General features: G+C 47.1%; 2 protein-coding genes across 2 annotated transcripts in view; one reads left to right on the top strand and one right to left on the bottom strand.

Annotated features, from left to right (window-relative positions):
• The window catches only part of Dhx32 (DEAH-box helicase 32 (putative)), a 51,931-nt gene extending 40,494 nt beyond the window's left edge, over positions 1 to 11,437 (top strand). Inside the window, exons 8-12 of the mRNA XM_005351411.3 lie at positions 6,789 to 6,980; positions 7,796 to 7,945; positions 9,193 to 9,380; positions 10,168 to 10,349; positions 10,974 to 11,437. Of these exons, the coding sequence (XP_005351468.1) occupies positions 6,789 to 6,980; positions 7,796 to 7,945; positions 9,193 to 9,380; positions 10,168 to 10,349; positions 10,974 to 11,142 (881 nt within the window). The 3' untranslated portion in view covers positions 11,143 to 11,437. The remainder of the gene's footprint in view (positions 1 to 6,788; positions 6,981 to 7,795; positions 7,946 to 9,192; positions 9,381 to 10,167; positions 10,350 to 10,973) is intronic.
• Positions 11,237 to 21,816, bottom strand: Bccip (BRCA2 and CDKN1A interacting protein). The gene is made up of 7 exons (XM_005351412.3): positions 21,621 to 21,816; positions 18,133 to 18,207; positions 17,409 to 17,489; positions 15,850 to 15,939; positions 15,012 to 15,199; positions 13,260 to 13,434; positions 11,237 to 11,671 (listed from the first exon to the last, which is right to left on the bottom strand). The coding sequence occupies exons 1-7, from the start codon at positions 21,786 to 21,788 to the stop codon at positions 11,501 to 11,503; spliced, it is 948 nt and encodes a 315-aa protein (XP_005351469.1). The 5' UTR covers positions 21,789 to 21,816; the 3' UTR covers positions 11,237 to 11,500.
• Between the last annotated feature and the right edge of the window lie 15 nt (positions 21,817 to 21,831).

Raw genomic sequence — 21,831 nt, 5'->3', positions numbered from 1 at the left:
GCAAGAGCGGCAGCTATAGAGAGGGATGGAAGGGCAAGATAAACAGAAGGTAAAAGATACGTTCCTGGAGGGGCCTGGTGTCCTCCTTGTGAATTAGAGTAGCATTCAGATGTCACTCCTTTGCAGTTTAGGTCAAACATCCAAGAGAGGTGAGGTTCCTGAAGCAAGTCTGATCCTAGTCAGAACAGTTTTCCTCCAGGGGTCAACTGAGCCTACTGGCCCTGGCTTTCTTCTTGTCCCCAGAGCTACTGAAGTGCTGAGGGAAAGGCCAGTGAAGCACGGGCCAAACAGCCACTGTGCCCAAAGCAGAGCGATGTTACATGCTAAATCCCTCTAGTGTCTGGGAAGTGGTGGCAACTGTACTTGCCTTTGTTTTTCTTTTTTTTTTCTTTTTCTTTTTTCGGTGTTTTAAGACAGGGTTTCTCTGTAGCTTTTGGAGTTCTCTCTGCAGAACAGGCTGGCCCCAAACGCAGAGATCTGCCTGTCTCTGCCTCACAAGTGCTGGGATTAAAGGCTTATGCCACCACTGCCCAGCAAGCTACATGTCTTAACCTTTCTTTTTGCTTTTTGGTTTTTCAAGACAGAGTTTCTCTGTATAACCCTAACTGTCATGGAACTCACTCAGTAGACTAGGTGGGCCTCGATCTCAGAAACTAACCTGCTTCTGCCTCCAGAGTTCTGGGATTAAAGGTGAACACCGCCACTTCTTGGCTAAGCCCAGCTACGCTGTCCATGTCAACCACCAGCTGGTGAGGAAGGTCTGCCAGCACCCGCTGTCTGCATATCATATCTGTTTAGACCCCCACCTGTTCTCTGAAAGCTCAGTCACTTGTGTGTGTTTACTGGTGTGTTAAATCACTTAGACAATAGCCCAGGGACTGGACGCTGTAATTCGCTCTACTTTATAGATGAGAAGCCGAGTCGCTAGACACAAGGGGACGCACAGAAACGGGCAGGTGGCATCTGCCCTGACAGTGGCCGGTGCCTGACTCTGCTGCTGTTTCCTACTGAAAAGTCCTGGTGTTTCCTCTTCTCCTGGGTGTTCTTTGTCCAAGGCTCCTTGCCAAGCATGGGCAGCAGGTGCCTATAAATGAGTGGAGCACAGTGAGGGGGCTTCCCCATTTCCCCTCCCATCGTGCTCCTGAAAGTGATGGGGACCTAGTGCCACAGCCAGGGAGACACTGGCTGTCAGAGCAGGGTCCTGTTTCTATAACCTTTGTTCTGTGACTTAAAACGTAGCTTCCACAAAGCAGGCAAATGTCTGGATCATCATATAAAGGGCTCTAGCTTAAAAAGTATGTTTGCTCTTAGTTTTTGCTTGTATCTTTGTGAAAATAGATTCCCCTCCACACACACACACACTTTTGGCCAGTAGTTAAAATTTTTCGTCATGCTTACCTAAGAAGTAAATGGCAGTCTGCCTGTGTTGTCTGTGTCCTTGGTCAGATTTTGTAAGACAGAGAAGTCAGCAAGAGGCCATCAAGGTAGGGTATTTAAAGTGGGAGCTATGTGACCCAGGCTTGTCGAGTGCTCTCCTTCCATCCGTCCTGGCTGTAAGGAGGACATTTAGGGGTGAGAGTGTCAGAGCTTCCTTCTTTTTACCCGATGACCTCTGAACCTAAGATGGGGCGACTCTGGCCACAGATAGGTCAGCTACAGGAACCCTTCCCAAAGCGCCCTCCACTGAAGTTGTTTTCACCTTTTTGTTGTTTTTACATTTTGGTGTTGCTAGAGATTGAAGCCAGAGTCCAAGCATGCTCTGAGAGTGTTGTACCACTGAGCCACAGTTCAGGGCAAGTCTGATCCTTTTTCATGACGGTAGGGATGGGCCTAGAGATTGAGTGATGGGCATGTACCCTACCACTAACTACAGCATGCATTTCACTGTGAACACTGCCATCCAGCTCTACTGCTCAAGTCTTGGCGCCCTCGGCATCAGCCTGCTCCAGAGAGGCGGTGTTTGGTGAACTAGATATGAGGGGAGAAGAAAAGCCAGGCTTGCTCGAGGTTCTGAAGAAATCAGACATCAGAGATCCCTAAAAATCGACTGGACTGTGGACTGCTCTGTGACGGGATCCCTGCACTCATTCTCTCTCTTTCTCCTTCTCCCTGCTGGGATCCCTGCTCTCTGTGTGGCTCCTGGGTGCTGCTTACTTCACAAGACTTCAGACTGATAACTGGGAACAAAGGGGTCAGAGTCCCCATTTACTTTTGGCTCCTGACAATACACACACAACAGTCTTCTGCTGTGCTTGGGGAAATGTGGCTGTGCATCGCTCATCATTTTGGAAAAAAAAAAAATAGAAGATGCTTGTAGGCAGTGCATTTAATTCAACTTAGAATTGAAATATCTGAGCACTGCAAACTGCCCTTTTCAGGATCTGTGAACCGTGTGGAAATGGACTTGGCATGACTAGGTTACCGGCAGTTAAGTGAGTTCCCTCGGCGTGGACCTCTCTCCCTTGGCTGCCTGAGGATAGACCTCCATGAAAGTCTCACAGCCACTGTCGACCTGGGTCAGGAAGCTCAGGAGCAGCTGATGCCTCAGCAGAAACAGATGGCTGAGACTTTCTGTCCCTGGAAGGCAGAGCTGCCAAATAGCATCTCTGTGGTCATAATCAAAACTTGTTTTACTATTAGCATATAAAACTGGTTTGGGGATGACCAGGATTTCTGTGATTTTGAAAAAAAAAAACAACAAAAAACCTGAGAGCCAGGCATGGTGGTATATGCCTGTAATCGCAGTATTTGTGAAGTGGAAATGGAGGCAAGAGAGTTGTATGTTTGAGGTCATCCTGTATGTGGATTTCCAGGTCAGCCTGGGCTACGTGAAACCCTGTCTCAAAAAAAAAAAAAAAAAGAGAGAGAGAGAGAGAGAAATAACCATATCCAGCTTGGACTTCTAGCTTGGCATATAGGGCAAGGTAAGGGAGAACCTGGAGAAAACACAAAGTGAAGGCAGGGATGGACTTGAAAGAGGGAACCAGCTCTGAAGTGGCCCCATCAGGGCGCTCTGGGGCAGGGGCTGGGTTTGGAAGGGGGATCCAGCTCTGAAGGGGCCGCATCAGGGCTCTGGGGCAGGGCTGGACTCGGAAGAAGGATCCAGCTCTGGCCCCACCAGGGCTCCGGTACACATTTTTCACTAGACATTCCGGTTCCCGAGTCAGTGAACCCAGATCTTCTGACATCACAATCACACACCCAGAGATGTTAGTGAGGAAGCCCGCAAGTCTGTAAAGCACTGTAAACTGAGTCTCCTTTGAAACACAGATTGGTCTTAACACACCAGTCTGTGCCCAGGAGAGTGAGAGAAAGCCACCTGCTAGCTTGACTCGGTGATCACCCCCCCCCCCCCCCCGGCTGCACGTGGAGCTCTGGCTAGGGAAGGGCTCCTTTCTGCAAGCAGGATGCCTGCTGCGTGTTGCCTCCAGAACAGTCCAGAGCTAAGAGACCGTACAACCACTGTAGCTGTGGGGGCCACAGCTAGGGTGCATTCATTCGTGGCAGCCAGAGGACAACTTGCGCCAGTTCTCTCTTTCCACCGAGTGGGTTCCGGGGTGGAGTCTGGCCTGTCAGGCTTGTGCTGCAAGTGTTTCCCCCCACTGACTGCTGGGTGCCGCACAGACACTACTGTCTGTGCAAAGGCCACAGGGAATTTATCACCATCTTCAGAGAAGGGGGGCAGGTGCCAAGAGGAATGTGTCAGGAACAGTTCCCAAGACGAAACCCATTGTAACACCTTGGAAACATGAAAGTCATTTTATAGATACTAAAAATGTATAGGGGAGGGATATTAAAGGCACAGAATGGAAATAGTGGTTTTTTGGGGGGGTTTTGTTTGTTTGTTTGTTTTGTTTTGTTTCCAAGACAGGGTTTCTCTGTAGCCTTGGAGCCTTTCCTGGAACTAGTTCTTGTAGACCAGGCTGGCCTCGAACTCGCAGAGATCCGCCTGCCTCTGCCTCCTGAGTGCTGGGATTAAAGGCAATCAAAGTAATTGCTTCAAGGGTAAGGTCAGTTAGTTCATATATTTTTAACCCTTGGAAAAGTGACCAGGGTTCGGCAAATGCTTGGTATTGCAGGTGCGAGACACTCCTTACTGAGCTCAAAATACCAAGGCTGCCTGCCCTGGACTGCAGAGGGCAGTTTCCATGGGTGTGCAAACAGATAATGAGTCACAGAGATGAGGTGGCAGCACCACAGTACCCTGAGTCGGGCTCCTCCTAGCACAACTCCCTCACTGAACCCATACTGCTGCTCGGTCAGCCCCTCCCACAGAGGGACTTGATCCTTTTTACCAATCACCAGCTGCCTAGTCAAGACCTGCCCCACTGATTGGTGGAAGGAGAAGACAGGCACATGGAGGAGTTTGTGTGGGATTCCTTCTGGATAGAGTGAAAGCTTGGAACAGTGAGGAAATGATTGTAGTCCCTCAGATAAGTGTGAGTGACCAGGGAAGGGAAGCCTGTGAGCTTGCAGTGACATTCCACAGAAAGCAGAGCTGTCATTGACAAGAATGTCTAATAAGAAGGCTGTTTTGCTCCTTTTGAAGCTACCTTTAGAATAAAGCAGTCTTGTTCTACAATGAGGTAGCCTTGCTCTGACCATTCATTTTCTGTCTACCGTGATTTGCATTCAGGGAACACTGCCGTTGAAACACCCTCATCTAGGCCATTCTACTCTTAAATGTACTGTTATGGGCAGTCCTGGGGAGATGTCTTAGAATGCAGTATAGCAAGTGCTGCTGGGTTAGGTGTTAGAGTCCCTCACGTGTGCCATCCATGAGCATTAACCCATTCCTCCTTTATGATAAACGCACGAGAAAAGCTTTGTGCGAGGCCCAGGAGCACGGTTCTGAAGTCATTTCCGTCCTTCTGTTAACTCTGTGAGCAGCCAACTTGACTTCAGGACGTTAAAATGAGTAGTCAGTGCTCTTAGGGAACAGAGCCTGTCTGTCCAGCCTTATGCTCGTGCAGAGTCGTCGTGGGGCCTGTAGCCCATCACACGGCTTTGCTGTGTCCAGGTGCTGCTCCCTGGTGAGGCCAGTGTTCCCGGTCCTTCCTTCAGCTGCTGCCGGCCCCTCTGTAGCACATCAGCTGTCCCTTTGGGACCACAGCTCTCTGATGGAACTCTTGGACTACTTTTCTAAGTAGCCTGTCTGTTTCCTTCCTGGCACTGCAAACTCTCAAGGTTCTGCATTTACCAGTGTGGTCAGGCCTAGAGTCCCCAGGGGTGAAGAGAAGGCCATTCTGCTTCGTACTAAATTTTGATGGTGAGTGCCAGGCAATGCTGGCGCATGCCTTTAATCCTAGCACTCGTGAGGCAGAGGCAGGCGGATCTCTGAGTTCGAGGCCAGCCTGGTCAACAGAGTAAGTTCCAGGACAGGCTCCAAAGCTACAGAAAAACCCTGTCTCAAAAAAACTAAAAAACAAAACAAAAAAAAATTTTTGATGGTGAAAAAAAAAAATCAGAAGCAAAAAGTGACTGACTTCACTGTCCCTCAGTAGTAGGGGGGGTGTCACTTTCAACAGAGCTCCCTGTGATGGCTCCTTATCACCCTGTCTGTTCCTGGTCCCTTGCTTCAGTTGCTGTTCTCCCTACCCCCCAACAAGGCTGCAGGGCAGCGTTGGTGTATGCCAAACCGCACTAGTGGTTTCTTAAAGCTCTCCTGGCCTCTTGACATTAGTGGGAATCTGATCAAATCAGAGCTTTGTAGAGTTTCTCAGTGTGCCTAAAATTTTGACAGTCACCTTCAGTGGTCAAAGTGTAAACAGCAAATAAGTGATTTTTTTTTCCCTGTCAGTCACCTAAAAACTCCCTGGCATAGGCAGGTTCAGTTGCTTCTTGGGTGCCTATGGTTGGGCCTATGGGTGCCGTCTCCCACACACCACATACATGCCAGTGCTAAGACCGACAGAAGGCAGCCATTGGCTCTCTTAGATCCTTTCGTTTTAGGTGGCACAGCAGGAGTTGGCTTCCCCGTGTAGCCTTTATTTGGACACCAGGTAGCAGAGAGGTGGAAAAGCATATTTAATACGACTTGATTCCACAAACTCAGATACTACATGGACTTCTTTGTGGAAACTGAGCGGATATAACAGTACTGGTGCCTGTATAATCTAAGTCGGAAAGAAATGAGGGACAGGGGAAAGTCAGTTTGTTTGCAGTAACCTCGTGTGTCTGTGTCTGGGCTTTCTGTTTTCTCCGAGAAGTCTTTCTGACTTCTCTGCCGCTCTGTCTTCTTTGTTCTGCTGTTCTTGTCATATCTGTTTACTGGGTTCTAGACCTCGTGTCTTTGCCTTATTGAGCAATGATATTTCTGTCTTCCCTTATGTGTGCTCAGGGCTGGCTCTGTAGACCAGTGCCGGGACTGTTTCTAGTCAGTATTCTGAGCCTGCAGCAGGCCCTCTGGCTGGTTGGCTGGTGGGAGCAGGCTCTGTTCTGGATGCTGTGTGAGCACCAGATATGTTCCCTCCAGTCACACCGATTGGAGCATTGCTGTCTGGTCCCGAGAGGTCTCAGATCCCCAGCATCATCTTTGACCCACCAGGACTGCAAGAGTCCCTGGCCGTCTTCTGCACAGCAGCCTGCCACTCTGTCCGGGCCCTTATCTAGACAGCCGTAAGGCTTTCCCTCACAATCTAATGACTCAGAGTCTGGCCAGTTCTTGCTTCACAGGTTTTGTTGCTTGGTTGCTTGCTTTATACAAGAATGAAAAATCCCTACCTGCTGTTCCATTTCAGTTGTGCAAAATATATTCCTTTTTTTTTTTCTTTTTTTCTCTTTCCTAGCCCCAGAAAGCCTGATGCAAGCCCTGGAAGATTTAGATTACCTGGCAGCCCTAGACAATGATGGGAATCTTTCCGAGTTTGGAATCATCATGTCCGAGTTCCCTCTGGACCCACAGCTCTCCAAGTCTATCTTAGCATCCTGTGAATTTGACTGTGTAGATGAAATGTTAACCATTGCCGCCATGGTAACAGGTATTCCTTAATGACCCTTCTTTTGTACCACGAATCCACAGCAAGTCTAGATTTAAATGGAGTAAGCAGCAGGGACAGTGGTTGGTCCATCTAACTTTGCAGATGACAGTAAAGTGGGGTTTTGTTTGTTTCTTTTTATTTTCGAGACAGGGTTTCTCCATGTGGTCCTGACTGTCCTGGAACTCATTCTGTAGACCAAGCTGGCCTTGAACACAGAGATCCACCTGCCTCTGTCTCCCAAGCACTGGGATTAAAGGCGTGCGCCACCACGGCCTTGCAGTAAAGTGTTTTAACAGACTAGAAAGGGGAGATTTTTAAAATTACCTAAATGTAAAATTTCAAAAGGTCATGCTTGGCTTCTTGCCAACAGGACTAGGGTAGTGCAAACAGCAAACAGCCACGAGGCAGCGCTTCCCAGATAACCGTGTGGCTTTGCTTCCTGCCAGCTTCACTGATACTGGCACCTACATTTTCACGTAGTCTTTGACAGCAGCACGGACTAAATGCTGCGCTGCTTCGGAACATAGTCCTAATCCTGTGTCTGACTCAGGGGGCCCCTTGACACCCTGCTTCCCCTGTATGAGCAGGGCACTAACTGCCGTTGGCAAAGCAACATGCACAAAAGGGAGAAAGAATTAAGACAGCTCACTCTCAATTTCTTTGGCTTCCAAATAAACAAGAATATTGAGAACATCATATTAATTCAGAGAACCAAGACAGGAGTGGGTTCATAGACAGGGGTCCTGCCTCTGGGCACGCTGGGCCAGGATGAAGTGTCCTCTGCGTTGCTGACTGTGACCTCTTGTATCTTAAAGCTCCCAGTTGCTTCTTGCATGTGCCTCAAGGTGCGGAGGAGGCTGCTGAGACTTGCTGGAAAACGTTCTTGCACCCTGAAGGTGATCACTTTACGCTCATCAATGTCTACAGGGCCTACCAAGACACAGCTTTGAACTCTACCAATGAGCGTACGTGAACATGATCCCCAAAAACCACTTTCCCGTACCTTCCCCCTTCCCCAGTTGAGGCTCAGATATTTGAATTATCTGTAGCCTTCCTTCTGCTAGCCCCACCAGCCGTTCGGACACCTAGCATGTCGCAGCACAGGTCTAGATTTGGGGAGCTTGAGAACTCTAGGCAGCCAGCTCAGAAGCGGCAAGCCTGAAGCACAGTAACAGACAGAAAGTATGGGGTGGGGGAAGGGCGGGGCAGACATCCCTGGTACCCTCCTTGTCCCTGAATTGCAGTGGCTATCATCATAGTGTCACAGGAGAGGGCCTGCTGCTGGGGGAGCTGGCAGCACCTCTTCAGGACGAGGGTCAGAGGATTGCCCACAGAAGGCTCTTCTGCTTCCCACAGACCAGCCTCTACTTCCTTTGCTCCAGAAGACTGTATAAAAAATATTTGCAATGTGGAAAAATCTCTAGCTCAGTTTGCAAGGCAGTAGGATCCCATCAGGAGCAGAGATCGTGTTTCTAGAGTGGACTAGAGGGACAGTGATCGGCTTTTGAGAACCAGGCGGGGTGATGGTGTCTGACCAAGTATGTACTCCTCCTATTTTGAGTGGGACAAGTGGACAGGACAAGGTAGATGAGGGTCTGCTGTCCATTGGGCCAAGGCCATCTGCAGTCTTCAGTCAAGATGCAATTGCAGGTGCCAACAAAGTACCTTGAAAGAAAGTTGCAGGGCTGGAGAGATGGCTCAGGGCTTGAGAGCACTGACTGCTCTTCCAGAGGACCTGGTTCAGTTCCCAGTATCCACATAGCAGTTTACAACTCTCTGTAACTCTAGTTCCAGGGGATCTGACGCCTTCACACCAATGCACATAAAATAAAGTTAAACAAATTACTTAAAAAAAAAAAAGAAAGAAAGCTGCGCCCAGGGTCGATGAGGAACTAACATGATATAATGAACTCCCAGGTCAGCCTGGTAGGGCCTTACCAAATGAAGTATGGGTCTAGCTCTGGGTCTCCAGCAGTACACATCTGTACAGAGAAGGAAGTGCAGATGCTTCCCTCCCTATAGCCACGAGCTGGGAAACGTGCTTCTGACACCCCAGTACACTGGGCTCACAGCAGCTGCTACAGGTGTGGCCGATCCCACAGCCACCGGAGCGCCCTATCCTAGCTGCCTTCCTACCACTCCCTCACCTGACCTTCGATAGCGCTTAAAGACTACCACATCATTTCTGAGTGGCCTTCTGTTCTCCCTCTAGACTGTGTGGAGACGTGGTGTCATGATTACTTCCTCAACTGTTCTGCTCTGAGGATGGCAGATGTTATCCGAGCAGAACTCTTAGAAATTATTAAGCGGATTGAGCTTCCTTATACAGAGCCTGCCTTTGGCTCCAAGGAAAACAGTCTGAACATCAAGAAATCACTGCTCTCTGGATACTTTATGCAGGTAAGCAGGAGTGGAGCTGCCTTGGTACGTGTGGCACGAATTCCACATACATAGGAGATTCAGCCGGCAATCTCCTTACAGTAATCGTTTTATTGACCTTAACTTTTTAATAACACTAAAAAGATGTCAATTTAAGATTTGGTATTTAAGCATACTTCTCAAGCCAGAGTACTGTATGTAAATTTTGTCTAAGGAGACCGATCTTCTTCCCTAGAGGGAAGAAGACACCACAGCTCCTCTTTCCCTTTTACCAGTGATCTGAATGCCCAGCAAGTTAAAGTACCGCCTCAGTTGTTTCTTTCATTTCCGTTGAGAGGCTAAATAATGTCCATGACAGAGGTAGGTATATTCTTCACATCAGAGTGAGCCACAGTGCACCCCAACGAGCAGTTTTAATGGAGAGATAGATGACATTTCAGTATAGCTCTCTTCATCTGTGAGGAAACGTAGGTTATCTATATAAGAGGTATGGTAAAGATGAGCTGAGCTAAACACTAGGCATAAAGCCTTGGTAGTGTGGACAGTTGATGGCAGAGCTGGTGGCATGCTACGTTCAATTTCATGACCCAAACTTTACAGTCACACTGTTTCAGCGGCTGCCCTAAAGTGCTGAAGCTAACTGTCGTCACTATTTCAAGTTTTAAGACAAAAGTTCACTGTGACTTATTTTCCATGATTTGAAAACAGGAAAGAAACATGGGTAACAAAATTTTAATTTTATTCTGTATAAAAATTTTCTACTAACGTGTTTGTTTCGATTCCCTTTTTCTTTGACCCTGCCTTTTAGATTGCTCGGGATGTTGATGGGTCAGGTAACTACTTAATGCTCACACACAAGCAGGTTGCGCAGCTGCATCCACTGTCAAGCTACTCCATCACCAAGAAGATGCCCGAGTGGGTCCTCTTCCATCAGTTCAGCATAGCCGAGAACAACTACATCAGTGTCACCTCAGCAGTCTCACCGGGGCTGTAAGTCTGACTGAGGAGGGAGGGCTTGTGTTGAGCGCTGGCTGGATCTGGGGGCCGGGGGTGACTCAGAGGAGGAGGAGGAACGGTGAGGTTGAAGAGACAGGCAGTTCCCAGAGGGTTTGTAGGCCACAGAGGGTTTAGATGTTATCCCAAGCACAATGCACAGCAACTGGTGTTTGAAACAAGAGGAAGGCCTCTATATGATATAAAGATCTCTGTATAACTGGTAAGTGGAGAAACACTGAGAACAGTCTCAGAGACGACTCCAGACTTAAAGGCACCTCGTAATGTTCAAGGTCACAGCTTACTTACAGAGGTGGATTCGTAGGAGAACTATGAGGTTAAGAAACAAAGATGCTCTCCCTGGTACCTCAAAGCTTTCCAATCATATGCTCTGATCCCACTCTTCATAATGGCCCCGTACTAGAGAAGGAACATTCAGAAGTGCAGTGAGACTGACTGCACGAAAACCAGAGTGCATTTTATGTACAGAGGCAGAACAGGGTACCAGATCTTCAGATGAAATACCAGGGCCATGTATTCTCTGGGGCTGGGGCAGACTCCCACACTCCTGACATGTCTGCCAGTCCCCAGCTCTCATCACTGTATGTTTTAAATGAACAGGTTTATGCAGCTGGTCCCACAGTACTATTTTAGCAACCTGCCTCCTAGTGAAAGCAAGGACATCCTGCAGCAAGCCTCGAGCCACCTACCCACCACAGCGGTGAAAAAGGACCAGGATGGGTGTGACAAGTGCCCCGATGCTGCGGAGCAGAGATGCTTGATCCAGTGACCTCTCCAAGACAGAGTGCAATAAGGACACCAAGGGGAAGCCGGCGGTGGGCTGCTGGAGCCAGGACAGTCCTGGACAGTACCACTTCAAATGATTTTAAAATAAAAAAATAGTTTTTATTAAGTTCTTAAAATTACTATTCCATCTTTTTCTTATTGGAAGTTTTTAACCAATCATTCATAATTTGACCAGAACTTAAAAAAAAAATTAAAATGTAAATGTGTCACAGACACATGGAACAGAAGCCTACTTTTTGTAGAGGACTTGACTGAATAAAATAATGAGTTTTTCAGTATCTCCCCAGTGGTTTCTTGGTAATTATACATAAACAAGTCCTTCACTGTCCGGGGGAAATGGACTAGACAGATAGATGGTCTTTCAGCTTTTCCATGATCTCACTCATCTTGTCGTCTGGGATTACCATCACAGTTCGCAAGGGCTTCATCGGCACATCATCAAAGGACCATCTGCCTCCCAGACAAGTGTCGCTCTCCCCCTGCACCGAGTAGCTGAACTTCAGGATCGCTTCCTGTAGCAAAAGAGGAGACGAGGAAAATGTAGACAACTCAAAAGGCAGAGCTCATTTAACCCAAAATAAAGAATTCTGTCTGGTATATGTGCTATAAGAAAAACAGTGGAGCTGGGCGATGGTGGTGTGAGCCTTTAATCCCGGCATTCAGGAGGCAGGGGCAGGTGGATCTCCCTTGAGTTTTTGAATTCAAGGCCAGCCTGGTGTAAGCAGTGGGTTCCATTACAGGCTCAAAACCTACACAGAAAAACTCTGTCTCAAACAAAAAAAAAAAAAAAAAAAAAGAGAGAGAGAGAAAGAGAAACAGGAAGGAAGTAGTTCTGAATAAAGTAGGTTCAAATGGACACTTTGGGGAGACCAAACAAATTTCAACTCACAGGAGCCCATGGATTAAGGTATGCCATTTCCAAGTCAGCCAGTGAGAGAAGAGAGGTGACACTGTTTCTAATTTCAGAGTCACATTTCTTGACCACTTGAGTGTTAATATTATGACAGGTAAGTGAAATTGAGAATGGTCCTCAAATGCTGACCTTCATATGCCTGGCAGCTTCCTGAGCTTGGGGACACCGTGTCAGCATGGTGTTTGCATAGCCAGACCACGTTGAAATCCCACACAGAACTCTTGAAATTGTTTTCATTTGTAGAAAGCATATTTTTGCTTGTTTTTCTCCTGTATGTGGTACATGCATGTAAGCATGTGGAATTGTGAGTAAAGGCCAAACGACATCAGGTGTCCTCATCAGTTGACCCTACTGCCTTGAGACAGCGCACCCCTGAGAGGAAGCTGACCAGCAAGCGCTCAGCATTCTCCTGTCTCTGTGCATGTCCTGTATTTTCACGTGGGTATTAGGGATTCTAACCCAGGTCCTCACACGACGAATGACTCTCCCTAGCCCATTTTGGTCATTTACTTCTTGTAAAACAAAGGCAAAGCCGAATTTCTACTGCTTCCGTCAGTGGGGAGAGCTCAAAGAGTGAGTATTTTAGCTTTGCAAGTCTGATCCCTGGAACCCACCCGCACAGCTGGATGCAGAGGTGTGTCTGTAACCCCCAAATCCCTGGGAGGCAAAGGCCTGTCTGCACAGCAGCTGCAATGAGACCCTACTCAGTGAAGTGGAAGTACCCCTAAGAGATTAAATTTCAAGATTTCTGAAGAGGGCTGTGTAAGAAAGAATATAGGAATACTGTCTGAGATTTGGTTGCCCACCAAGGTATGAGCCACCAATATAGAAAATGCTAGAGATTCCCAGTGGGATGCTATCCAGATCTAAGGGCACAGAACAGCTGTGATCACCTTCACCCATCCACACCTGCAAATGAGTAACTTGGAACTGAAACATTCCCATGTAGCTTGAACATCACACTGAACATGCTCTAAGTACCTAATTGGTCCCAGTCAGTAACCACCCACCCCCACCACCTACACACACTATAATGGGAGGCCTTTGTGTGTGCAAGATGTACCAGACAGTGGGTTAGCCATAGAGAAAAGTGGGGTGGAAGGACTTTGGCATAAATCTTATGGATAAGTCTTATTTTCAGGAAAATTCTACTGATAGCTAACATAAATGAAGCAGGCCATTCTTACCTCATAGAAAAACTCTTCCTCTGCATTTGCGAACATCAAGGCTTCCTGCTGAAGACCATCCTGCTTCTTTTTGGAACCAGATTTTTTTGCTTCCACAAATGTCTTACTAATCAGCAGATAGAAGTAGCACTTCCCGCACGGCTTATTGGTTCTTTGTGCGTCCACTAATTCTTTCCTACGAGACATCCATACACACATTGGTTACTGCTGGGTTAACTCTGTCTAGAGCCCAGAGGAAACCAAGACAGCACCTTCTCTGGACTCTGCTGAGCATGGGCTGGACATTTTCACTTATGCTACTGGCTAGTCTTAAGAATGTGCTAACATAAGCCGGGCGGTGGTGGCGCACGCCTTTAATCCCAGCACTTGGGAGGCAGAGGCAGGCGGATCTCTGTGAGTTCGAGACCAGCCTGGTCTACAGAGCTAGTTCCAGGACAGACTCCAAAGCCACAGAGAAACCCTGTCTCGAAAATCCAAAAAAAAAAAGAATGTGCTAACATGGGCTGGAGAGATGGCTCAGAGGTTAAGAGCACTGGCTGCTCTTCCAGAGGTCCTGAGTTCAATTCCCAGCAACCACATGATGGCTCACAACCATCTGTACTGACATCTGGCGCCCTCCTCTGGCATGCCGGCATGCATCAAGGTAAAATGTTGTATACATAATAAATAAATAAATCTTAAAAAAAAAAGAATGTGCTAACACTGATTTTTGCAGTAAACAGTGAATAATATGAGTTCAGAAAAACACATACCCACTAACTCACGATCTCACAGAGTCCCTCAAATCACTGTTTTGTGCAAATTTAAAAATAAATAATCTTCGATCTTTAAACAATCGGTATTTAACTGCACACAGGCACAGCGGATGGCACTGTGCACGTGGCTACACAGGCTCCATCACGAGTCTAGGACTGGCTTCAACACACTGCAGAAGCTGCAGATACGGAGAGCCAAATTCTAGGATAATCTGTAAAATGGCAATGAGAGTTTCTTTCCTTCCAAGACTGATTGGCCACCTTTAAGCAAAACTAATAAATCCAGAACAATCCACTTCAGCTCCAACACAGTCAGCAGAAAGCAGATCAATCCTGTGAGACCAGGTAAGCAGGAGCCTCAGTCGCTTACACAAACCAAAGATACAGAAAAACCATTTAGGGCACAGGAGCAGTCCGAGCTGCAGCTTAGGAGGTTGGGAGAAGAATTGGTCCAGGACCAAAGGAGAAAATGCGATGTGGAAGACCATCCCTGGGCTAGGAGACTCTGTCTACATTTTAACCCTGTGGTGGTACAATCCTTAGTTCATTTAATTGTCTAAATGTTGTTTAAATGTTCTCAAGTTGAAACTCCTGCATTAAAACAACAGAAGAGCAAGAAGTAGACTATTCCTTAAGGTTGTGGTTTCACTAGTCAACACAGAAGTTAGGAACTGGACTCTGATTTTGTAGTATTTGTTCAATGTTTTGTCAAATCAGTCTGTGAAAGTAGAAACTGTCAGTCAAATGTAAAAGGTCTTCATCAACTTTTCTACCATGTGAATATTTGAAAATATTAAAATTACTGCCATCAGTCATCAAAACTGTTGGAGGGGCTGGATGCCAGAAATGGGTGCCCTCGCGCACTATTCCACTGCCCTCTCTCGGCACCTCACAACCCAGGCTGGACTGTGTGCCAACCTACACATGCTGCACATAGGTGCCACTTCTGAATCCACGGGGGTGAAAACTGACTGCGGCACTGCCCAGTGTCTCTTACTGGAGCTGCTGGTGCATCGGCAGCGCAATCTGAGGAGGGACGTTAATGAATCTTTCACTGAGCAGAAAGCCCACAGGCTTGCTGGTGTCGTTCAACAGCTGGTCCAGCTGTTCCACCATGCTCTTCTCACAGTTCTTCTCACAGAAGCTCAGAACCAACTCTTTAATTTGTTCCGCGCACTGCGTGCCCTAGAAAGTAAAGAGAAGGCTTTGACTTTTACCTTACAAGTAGAGGGTTTCCTCCCACTGCCTTTAGACGCTGGTGTTTCTTCAGTATTGACTGCTGAAGAACTCCCCAAAAGTAACTACACCTAATTACCGTCCCATGACTGGTGGCAGATCATGCTGGTAATTAACACTCACACACTGGAATGGCAGTCCTACTCTATCTCAGAAACAGTTGGAAATTAACTGGAAAGTTCCTTTGAAAACAGGCCGACTGTGGGCTGCACCTTATCCAGAGAATAAACAGCTGGCATGGTTTTTACTAGAATTCGTTATTGAGTCAATCGAGAGAGATTAAGGGCCCATGCGCAACTCTGGAAGCTGCTGACCAAAGTCTCTGTATCCACTACACTAGGAGCACAGAGAGCAGCTGCAGAGACCCTGCCAACAGATCCCGTGTCAGCACCAGCATCTCCACACCAGGGACTAGAATACTTGATGACTGCCAGCGGGAGTAATCAGCTTTAAGCTGGAGACAAATCACTCCAAACAAAACAATGCCACACTGAAAAAGGGACAGAGCAAGAGCACATACCCTCAAATCATATTCTGCCATAGAAGACTCCATTTTGACCAGAGATTCAAGACTTCAAGTGCCACCCAGTAAAACTGACCTTTCTTTCGGTTAAATTTAAAAGGCTTATGAAGCCGAAGATCTCATCTTCATCCACTTCATCACCGCTGTCTTCTGAAACATCGGTTTGCTGTTTCAGAAGGAAAGAGTACTTGAATTTTACATTATTTGAGTGGGAAGAAGTATAACACTAAGTTTTCATTTTTAAAAACCAAAGCTTGTTTTTCCTGCTGTCAGCTCCCAAAGCACCGCGTCCTGAATGCTGTGTGGTGGCGTTCACACCACTTCACCTCCAGCCCATGCTGTGTGGTGGCGTTCACACCACTTCACCTCCAGCCCATGCTGTGTGGTGGCGTTCACACCACTTCACCTCCAGCCCGATCTGCTCTTCCTTTCCATTCTAGGTGACCTCATCCTGCTCTGCATTTTTTTTTTAAACAAAAGATTCTTTGGGGTTTCTTTTCTTTTTTTGGTTTGTTTCTTCAAGGCAAGGTTTCTCTGTTAACCCTAGCTGCCCTAAAACTCACTCTGTAGACCAGGCTGGCTTTGAACTCACAGAGATCTGCCTGCCTCTGCCTCCTAAGTGCTGGGATTAAAGGGGTGCGCCACCACTGCCCAGCTGGCAAGATGTCTCATGTTCAACAAAACTAGATGACACAAAAGGCAAACGAGATGGTCATTCATGCACCAGTCCTAGTCTGCCAGGTTCTCTATCGGACAATTTTCCTGTACTTCAGTGGCCCCTAGCAACTGTGCCAGGACCCATGCAATAATGCCCTACTCCAGAGCCTCCTCTGCACATTGAACACAAAGCAGGAAGGAACTGAGATGAATCTGACTTCTGTCCAAATGGCAGGTCCACAGGCCAAACAGATGTCTGCTGCAATTCTAAGCTGTGGGGGAGTTACTGTAACACAGCAACAGGAAACCAGAAGGACTCCGGCTGACAGAGCAGAGTCAAGTCCATGCTGGACTGGCATCTCATTTTCTGGGGCTCTATCTCTCTACTAGACAATTCCTTTCTTAAACACTCCTCCTCGCTTCTATGAAATCATGCGCTGCTTTCCCCTTCCCGCGGCAGCCATCCTAACAGTTCTCTAACGTTTCTGTCACTTATTTTGCTGAGTCGAGCACAGCTGGCATTACCAGGCGCCTGTCCTCTGCCTTCCCTTGGCAATCCCAATCACATCTGATTTCAATGGCTGACATCTGCTGAAAACTCAAGGCTCTAGCTGCTGCTGCTCAGGATCTCACATACACACCCAGGCACCCCAAACTCAAAGTGTACAAACCCCATGACGTGGTCATCCCCTCAACCTTTCTTCTACGTTTGCTAACCTCATTGCTCTAGCAGGAACTTGTGCATCATCCTTGACTATTCTCTCTGTCGCTCAGAACCGAGTACACGAAACCATATCATATTTCACCTCCCAGGTATCATCTAAATCAGCCCTCTTCTCTCCTCCCCATCGCTAATGCCTGGAGTCCTGCACGTAACATCCCTGGACCACTGCAGTGGCCTCTGGGCAGTCCTCGCTAGGACTTTTCAGCTGGAGCTAAAGAGGACGACGTCCCTGTAGTATCAATCACCCCAATTACCTTAATCACGCTCCCGATGTGGTTCTGTTGAATCAATAGATCCGTTAGTTCTGCAGTGTTCACGGGAGCTTTTAGGAAAAGCTTAAAGGAGAAAAAAATATTTCAAATTAAAATCAAAGCACAATTTCTAGTAACACATTGATTCTGTAATCTAAACAAAAGCAATAAGATGTAATAACCTGATTGAGATGGCTGAGAAAAGTAACCCCAGGAAGAAAACAAAAATCCAGAGGGGAAGAAATTTCAGAAAAGGCACAGCCAACAGTGATCAGCAAACAGGCATGGAGGGAAGATAAACACAGGCCACGTTATCGGAGGTAAAGGCAGAGTACAGGGAGCAATGTGGACTCTGTGGCACCAGCAGGTGCAATTATGTAGCTATCATATAAGGACTGATGCCCTGCTTCTGAGCTGCTGATGCTATGTGAGGCTGGCCTTGGGCCCTTATATTACCCTCTTTCCCTGCCATGGTGGACAGCATCCCCTCTGAACTGTAAACCGAACGCTTCCTCCCTAGTTTGGATGTGAGCTACAGGAGAGAGACTAGCGGTGTCTCAGGCAGTGAGCACATGAAAAGGAAAGCATTCCAGGACATGGCAAACTTGAACACAGTAACCAGGGGCGGGGCAGAGCGAAGGGGCACAAAGAGTCATTCACCCTAGAAAAGGGGAGATTCCTTCGGCAAAGAGCAGAAGACAGGCGTGGAGTTCTGGAAAGGCCGTACCTGTTGCAGTAATTTCTTAATTCCGCCATAATCGTTATCTGAGATGGAGTAAGCTTCAAATTCAATATTCACTTCCTGTAAAGAGATCATCACAGATTCAGAAATGATGCAGGTAGCATTTCCATTTTGCAAATTTTTCTTTTCCCTCGGTTTCCATTCTTTTAGGGCTCTTCTCTACCTGCAGAAAACGCCTCAGAGAGGTGGGGTGGAGAAAACATGACCTGTTAGTCAAATGTGGTGGTGCAAACCAGCAACTCGGGAGATAGAGAAAGGACGATCAATACTGAGACCAGCCCAGGCTACACAGCAAGACGTGTTTCAAACCAGGGAAGGGCGGGAAGGAACGTTACCTAAATAACTATCAATGTCAGGCTTCGACACAAGCAAGCCTGACACCAGAAGGGTGCTGCAGGTCTGCAATGCCAACCGCAGGTTTGGGGGAGGGGCGGAAGAGCATCTCAATTCTAAGGTTGTCCTGGTCTTCACAGGGAGACTCATTCTCAAAGAAAAAAGAAAAGTTAAACTCTCAGGCAGCCACAAAGAGGGAATCAAATGATTCTTCACCTGGCTTCAAAAAGCACCTGTAAAGACGAGCTCACTTCAAGTCTACAGAATGACCGAAGTTTAATTTGCCCATAGATGTGAAGCTGTACTTTGTTCACTTAGCAAACATTTACCAAGCAACAGCAGGTACCAAGCACTTGAGAAGAAATGGGGAAGCCACACCTTATGGCACAGGGCTGTGATCTCAGCACTCGGGAGGGTGAAGCAGGGAGACAGGGAGTTCAAGGTAAGGTTGGGTTACGATGTGAGTTCAAGGCCAAACAAGTGATGAACTGGTGAGCAAAGCAGATGTGAATGACTCTGCTCTGGAGCAGACACAGGAGACAGAAAACAAGTCTCAAGAACTGTGCGTGCCAATCAAAAGGCGGGGGCAGGCTGGAGAGAGTGCAGCACTTACTGCCAAGCCTGACTGCATGAGTCTCTGGACTAAGATGGTGACGGTGGGAAGACAGAACTGCGCGCTGCAAATTGTCTTCTGACTTTCACACCTGCACTGTGGCATATGAGTGTGTATATGTGCGCACAAACACGGGAGGGGGGGTCATAAATGAATTTGTAAAAGAAGATAGGGATAATGGTAAGACAGCTCAGGGGTAAAGGCACTGCCACCGAGCCTGACGACCAGAGTTTCTTCCTGGTGACCCACGTGGTAGAGTGAGACAACCAACACCTACAGCACCCCCTGACATTTACACACGAAGCTATGGCACATACACATACAAATAAATGTAATTGAATATATATGTATATAGACATGTATATTTTTTTTAAAAAAAGATACACTGTGCTGTTATAGCTTAAAACTAGGAAATCAGAAAGTCGAGAAAAGCTTGCTTTAAAAAGGTGGCATGAACTAAGAATAGCGGAGGAGGTTTCCTGGCATGGGGAACAGAAATACAAGCCCCTAAGGCAGGAAAAATTATCGTGAATTGAAGAGGCTAGAAGAAAGCACATGTCCCCAGCCGCCTAACTTCTTTAGTAAGCAGCTAGCAACAGAATTCAAGAGAAAAAGCTGCTACCTCCATCTGTCCTTGAAGTTAGGCTCTATAGGACCTGAACTATGCGTGTTCCTTTATTCCTGATATACCATTGTTTTTTTTTTTTTTAAAAAAAAATGATTTGGTCTAGGTGGTGGCGGCACATGCTTTTAATCCTAGCAATTGGGAGGCAGAAGTAGGTGGATCTCTGTTCGAGGCCAGCCTGGTATACAGAGTGAGTTCCAGGACAGGCTCCAAAAAGCTACACAGAGAAACCCTGTCTCAAAAAACAAAAACAACAACAACAACAAAAAAGATTTGAGATTGATCCTGATCTTCCAAGATAATTTTCATGGTCTTTTACATCAGAGAAATAAATTGCGGGTGAATAAATGTATCAGAAAATGAAAACCTTCTTCAATTAAATAAAGAAAATCCAGCAGGGCGGTGGTGGCACAAGCCTTTAATTCCAGCACTCGGGAGGCAGAGGCAGGCAGATCTCTGTGAGTTCAAGACCAGGTCTATAAGAGCTAGTTCCAGGACGGGCTCCAAAGCTACAGAGAAACCCTGTCTCGAAAAACCAAAAAAGAAAGAAAGAACGAAAGAAAGAAAGAGAGAAAGAGAAAGAGAGAAAGAAAACCCACTAAGAATTTCAAAATGGAGACCTGCCCTAAACACTCTCTAACAACTACTTCTGTGGGCTGGAGGGATGACTCAGAAATTAAGAGCATTGGCTGCTCTTCCAGAGGACCCAGGTTCGAATCTCAGCATCTACACGGAGGCCAACAACCATCTGTAACTCCAACCCCAAGGGATCCGATGCCTTGTATGCCCTCTGTTGGCACAGCATGCATATGGTACATGTATATGCAGGCAAAACACACAAACACACAAAAGGAATTTAAAGGCATATGTGAGGGGCAAAGCTACTCTGACTTTCCTAGCCTTAGCATCATACACCTGTTCTCAAAGCACACACACAAGCTGATGGATCCCTGCCCCCTCCCCCCCGGCCCTGCTGTTTCTTTTTTCCTCCACATAACTATAGATACACATTTCCCCTTAACTTGCTCTGCGGCCTCACTTGTAAAACAGTGATAATTCCTAAGTTCATGGTGCTGAAGCGAGAACTAAATGAGTTAGTACAAAATGCAGCCCCTGGGGGTATGTTTAATACTGTTGTTATTATCACTGTCAATTTCTAGAGGGTAAATTATTGAGCCAGGAGTTAGAGGCACTTTAAAGTTTGATAAATCCTGTCAGATTACCCGCCAAAGAGATCGCCAAGATTTATACTCCCACCAACAGAGTGTGCAAGGGCTTATATTGACACGCTATTATCCTTTCTCTTGGCATTCTTTCTGTGTCTATGATAAACAGCTCGACCAAAAGCAACCTGGGAAGGAAGGGTTTCTTTTATCTTACACTTCCAGGTAATTGTTCCTCATGGCGGGAAGTTAGAACTGAAGAGACCACTGTTTACAGGCTTGTTTATACCACCCAAGACCATCTCACAGTGGGCACGTCCATCATTAATTAAGGAAATACCCACAGACAAGCGCATGGGTCACTGCGGTGGAGGCAATCCCTAATCTGAGGTTCCCTTCTCCCACAGTTTATGATTACAGTACACACGGTTTTAGTCATGGGCAGTCAATGTTATAGATTTTCCATGTTAATGAAAGAAGCACAAGTGTGGATGGGGGGGGGGGAGTTGCGGGCTCAAGGCGGGTGGTGGATAACTCAGCCGGGAAGGACTTCAGGGAATAATGTGTAGAAAAGCCTGAAGTAAAAGCTGAAGTCCGGTTCAGCTCCTGAATTACAGCGACGGGAAATCACAACTCCCCACAACCACTGTCACTTTCCCACAGTTTCGGTTGCCTGAATGTTTTTTTCCCCACTCAGATCTATGAATCTACACCAAAAATATGGTCACGTGTGCCTCACCTCGTCCACGATCTCGTCTTCATCCTCTTCTTCCTCAATGTCTTCATCGTCGTCATCGTCTTCTTCCTCATCTTCCACCTCATCCTCTTCTTCCTCCTCGTGGTGACCCTGCGCTCCCAGCCGCTGAACCCCGTTTCCCACCGCTCGCTTCTTAGCTCGGGAAGCCATGACGCCGGCCACACTGCGCCTGCGCAAGTCCCGCCCCTTTCCT

This window comes from Microtus ochrogaster, chromosome 8, assembly GCF_000317375.1.
Source record: "Microtus ochrogaster isolate Prairie Vole_2 chromosome 8, MicOch1.0, whole genome shotgun sequence".
Classification (NCBI taxonomy): domain Eukaryota; kingdom Metazoa; phylum Chordata; class Mammalia; order Rodentia; family Cricetidae; genus Microtus; species Microtus ochrogaster.
This window is presented reverse-complemented; position numbering and strand designations above follow the sequence as displayed.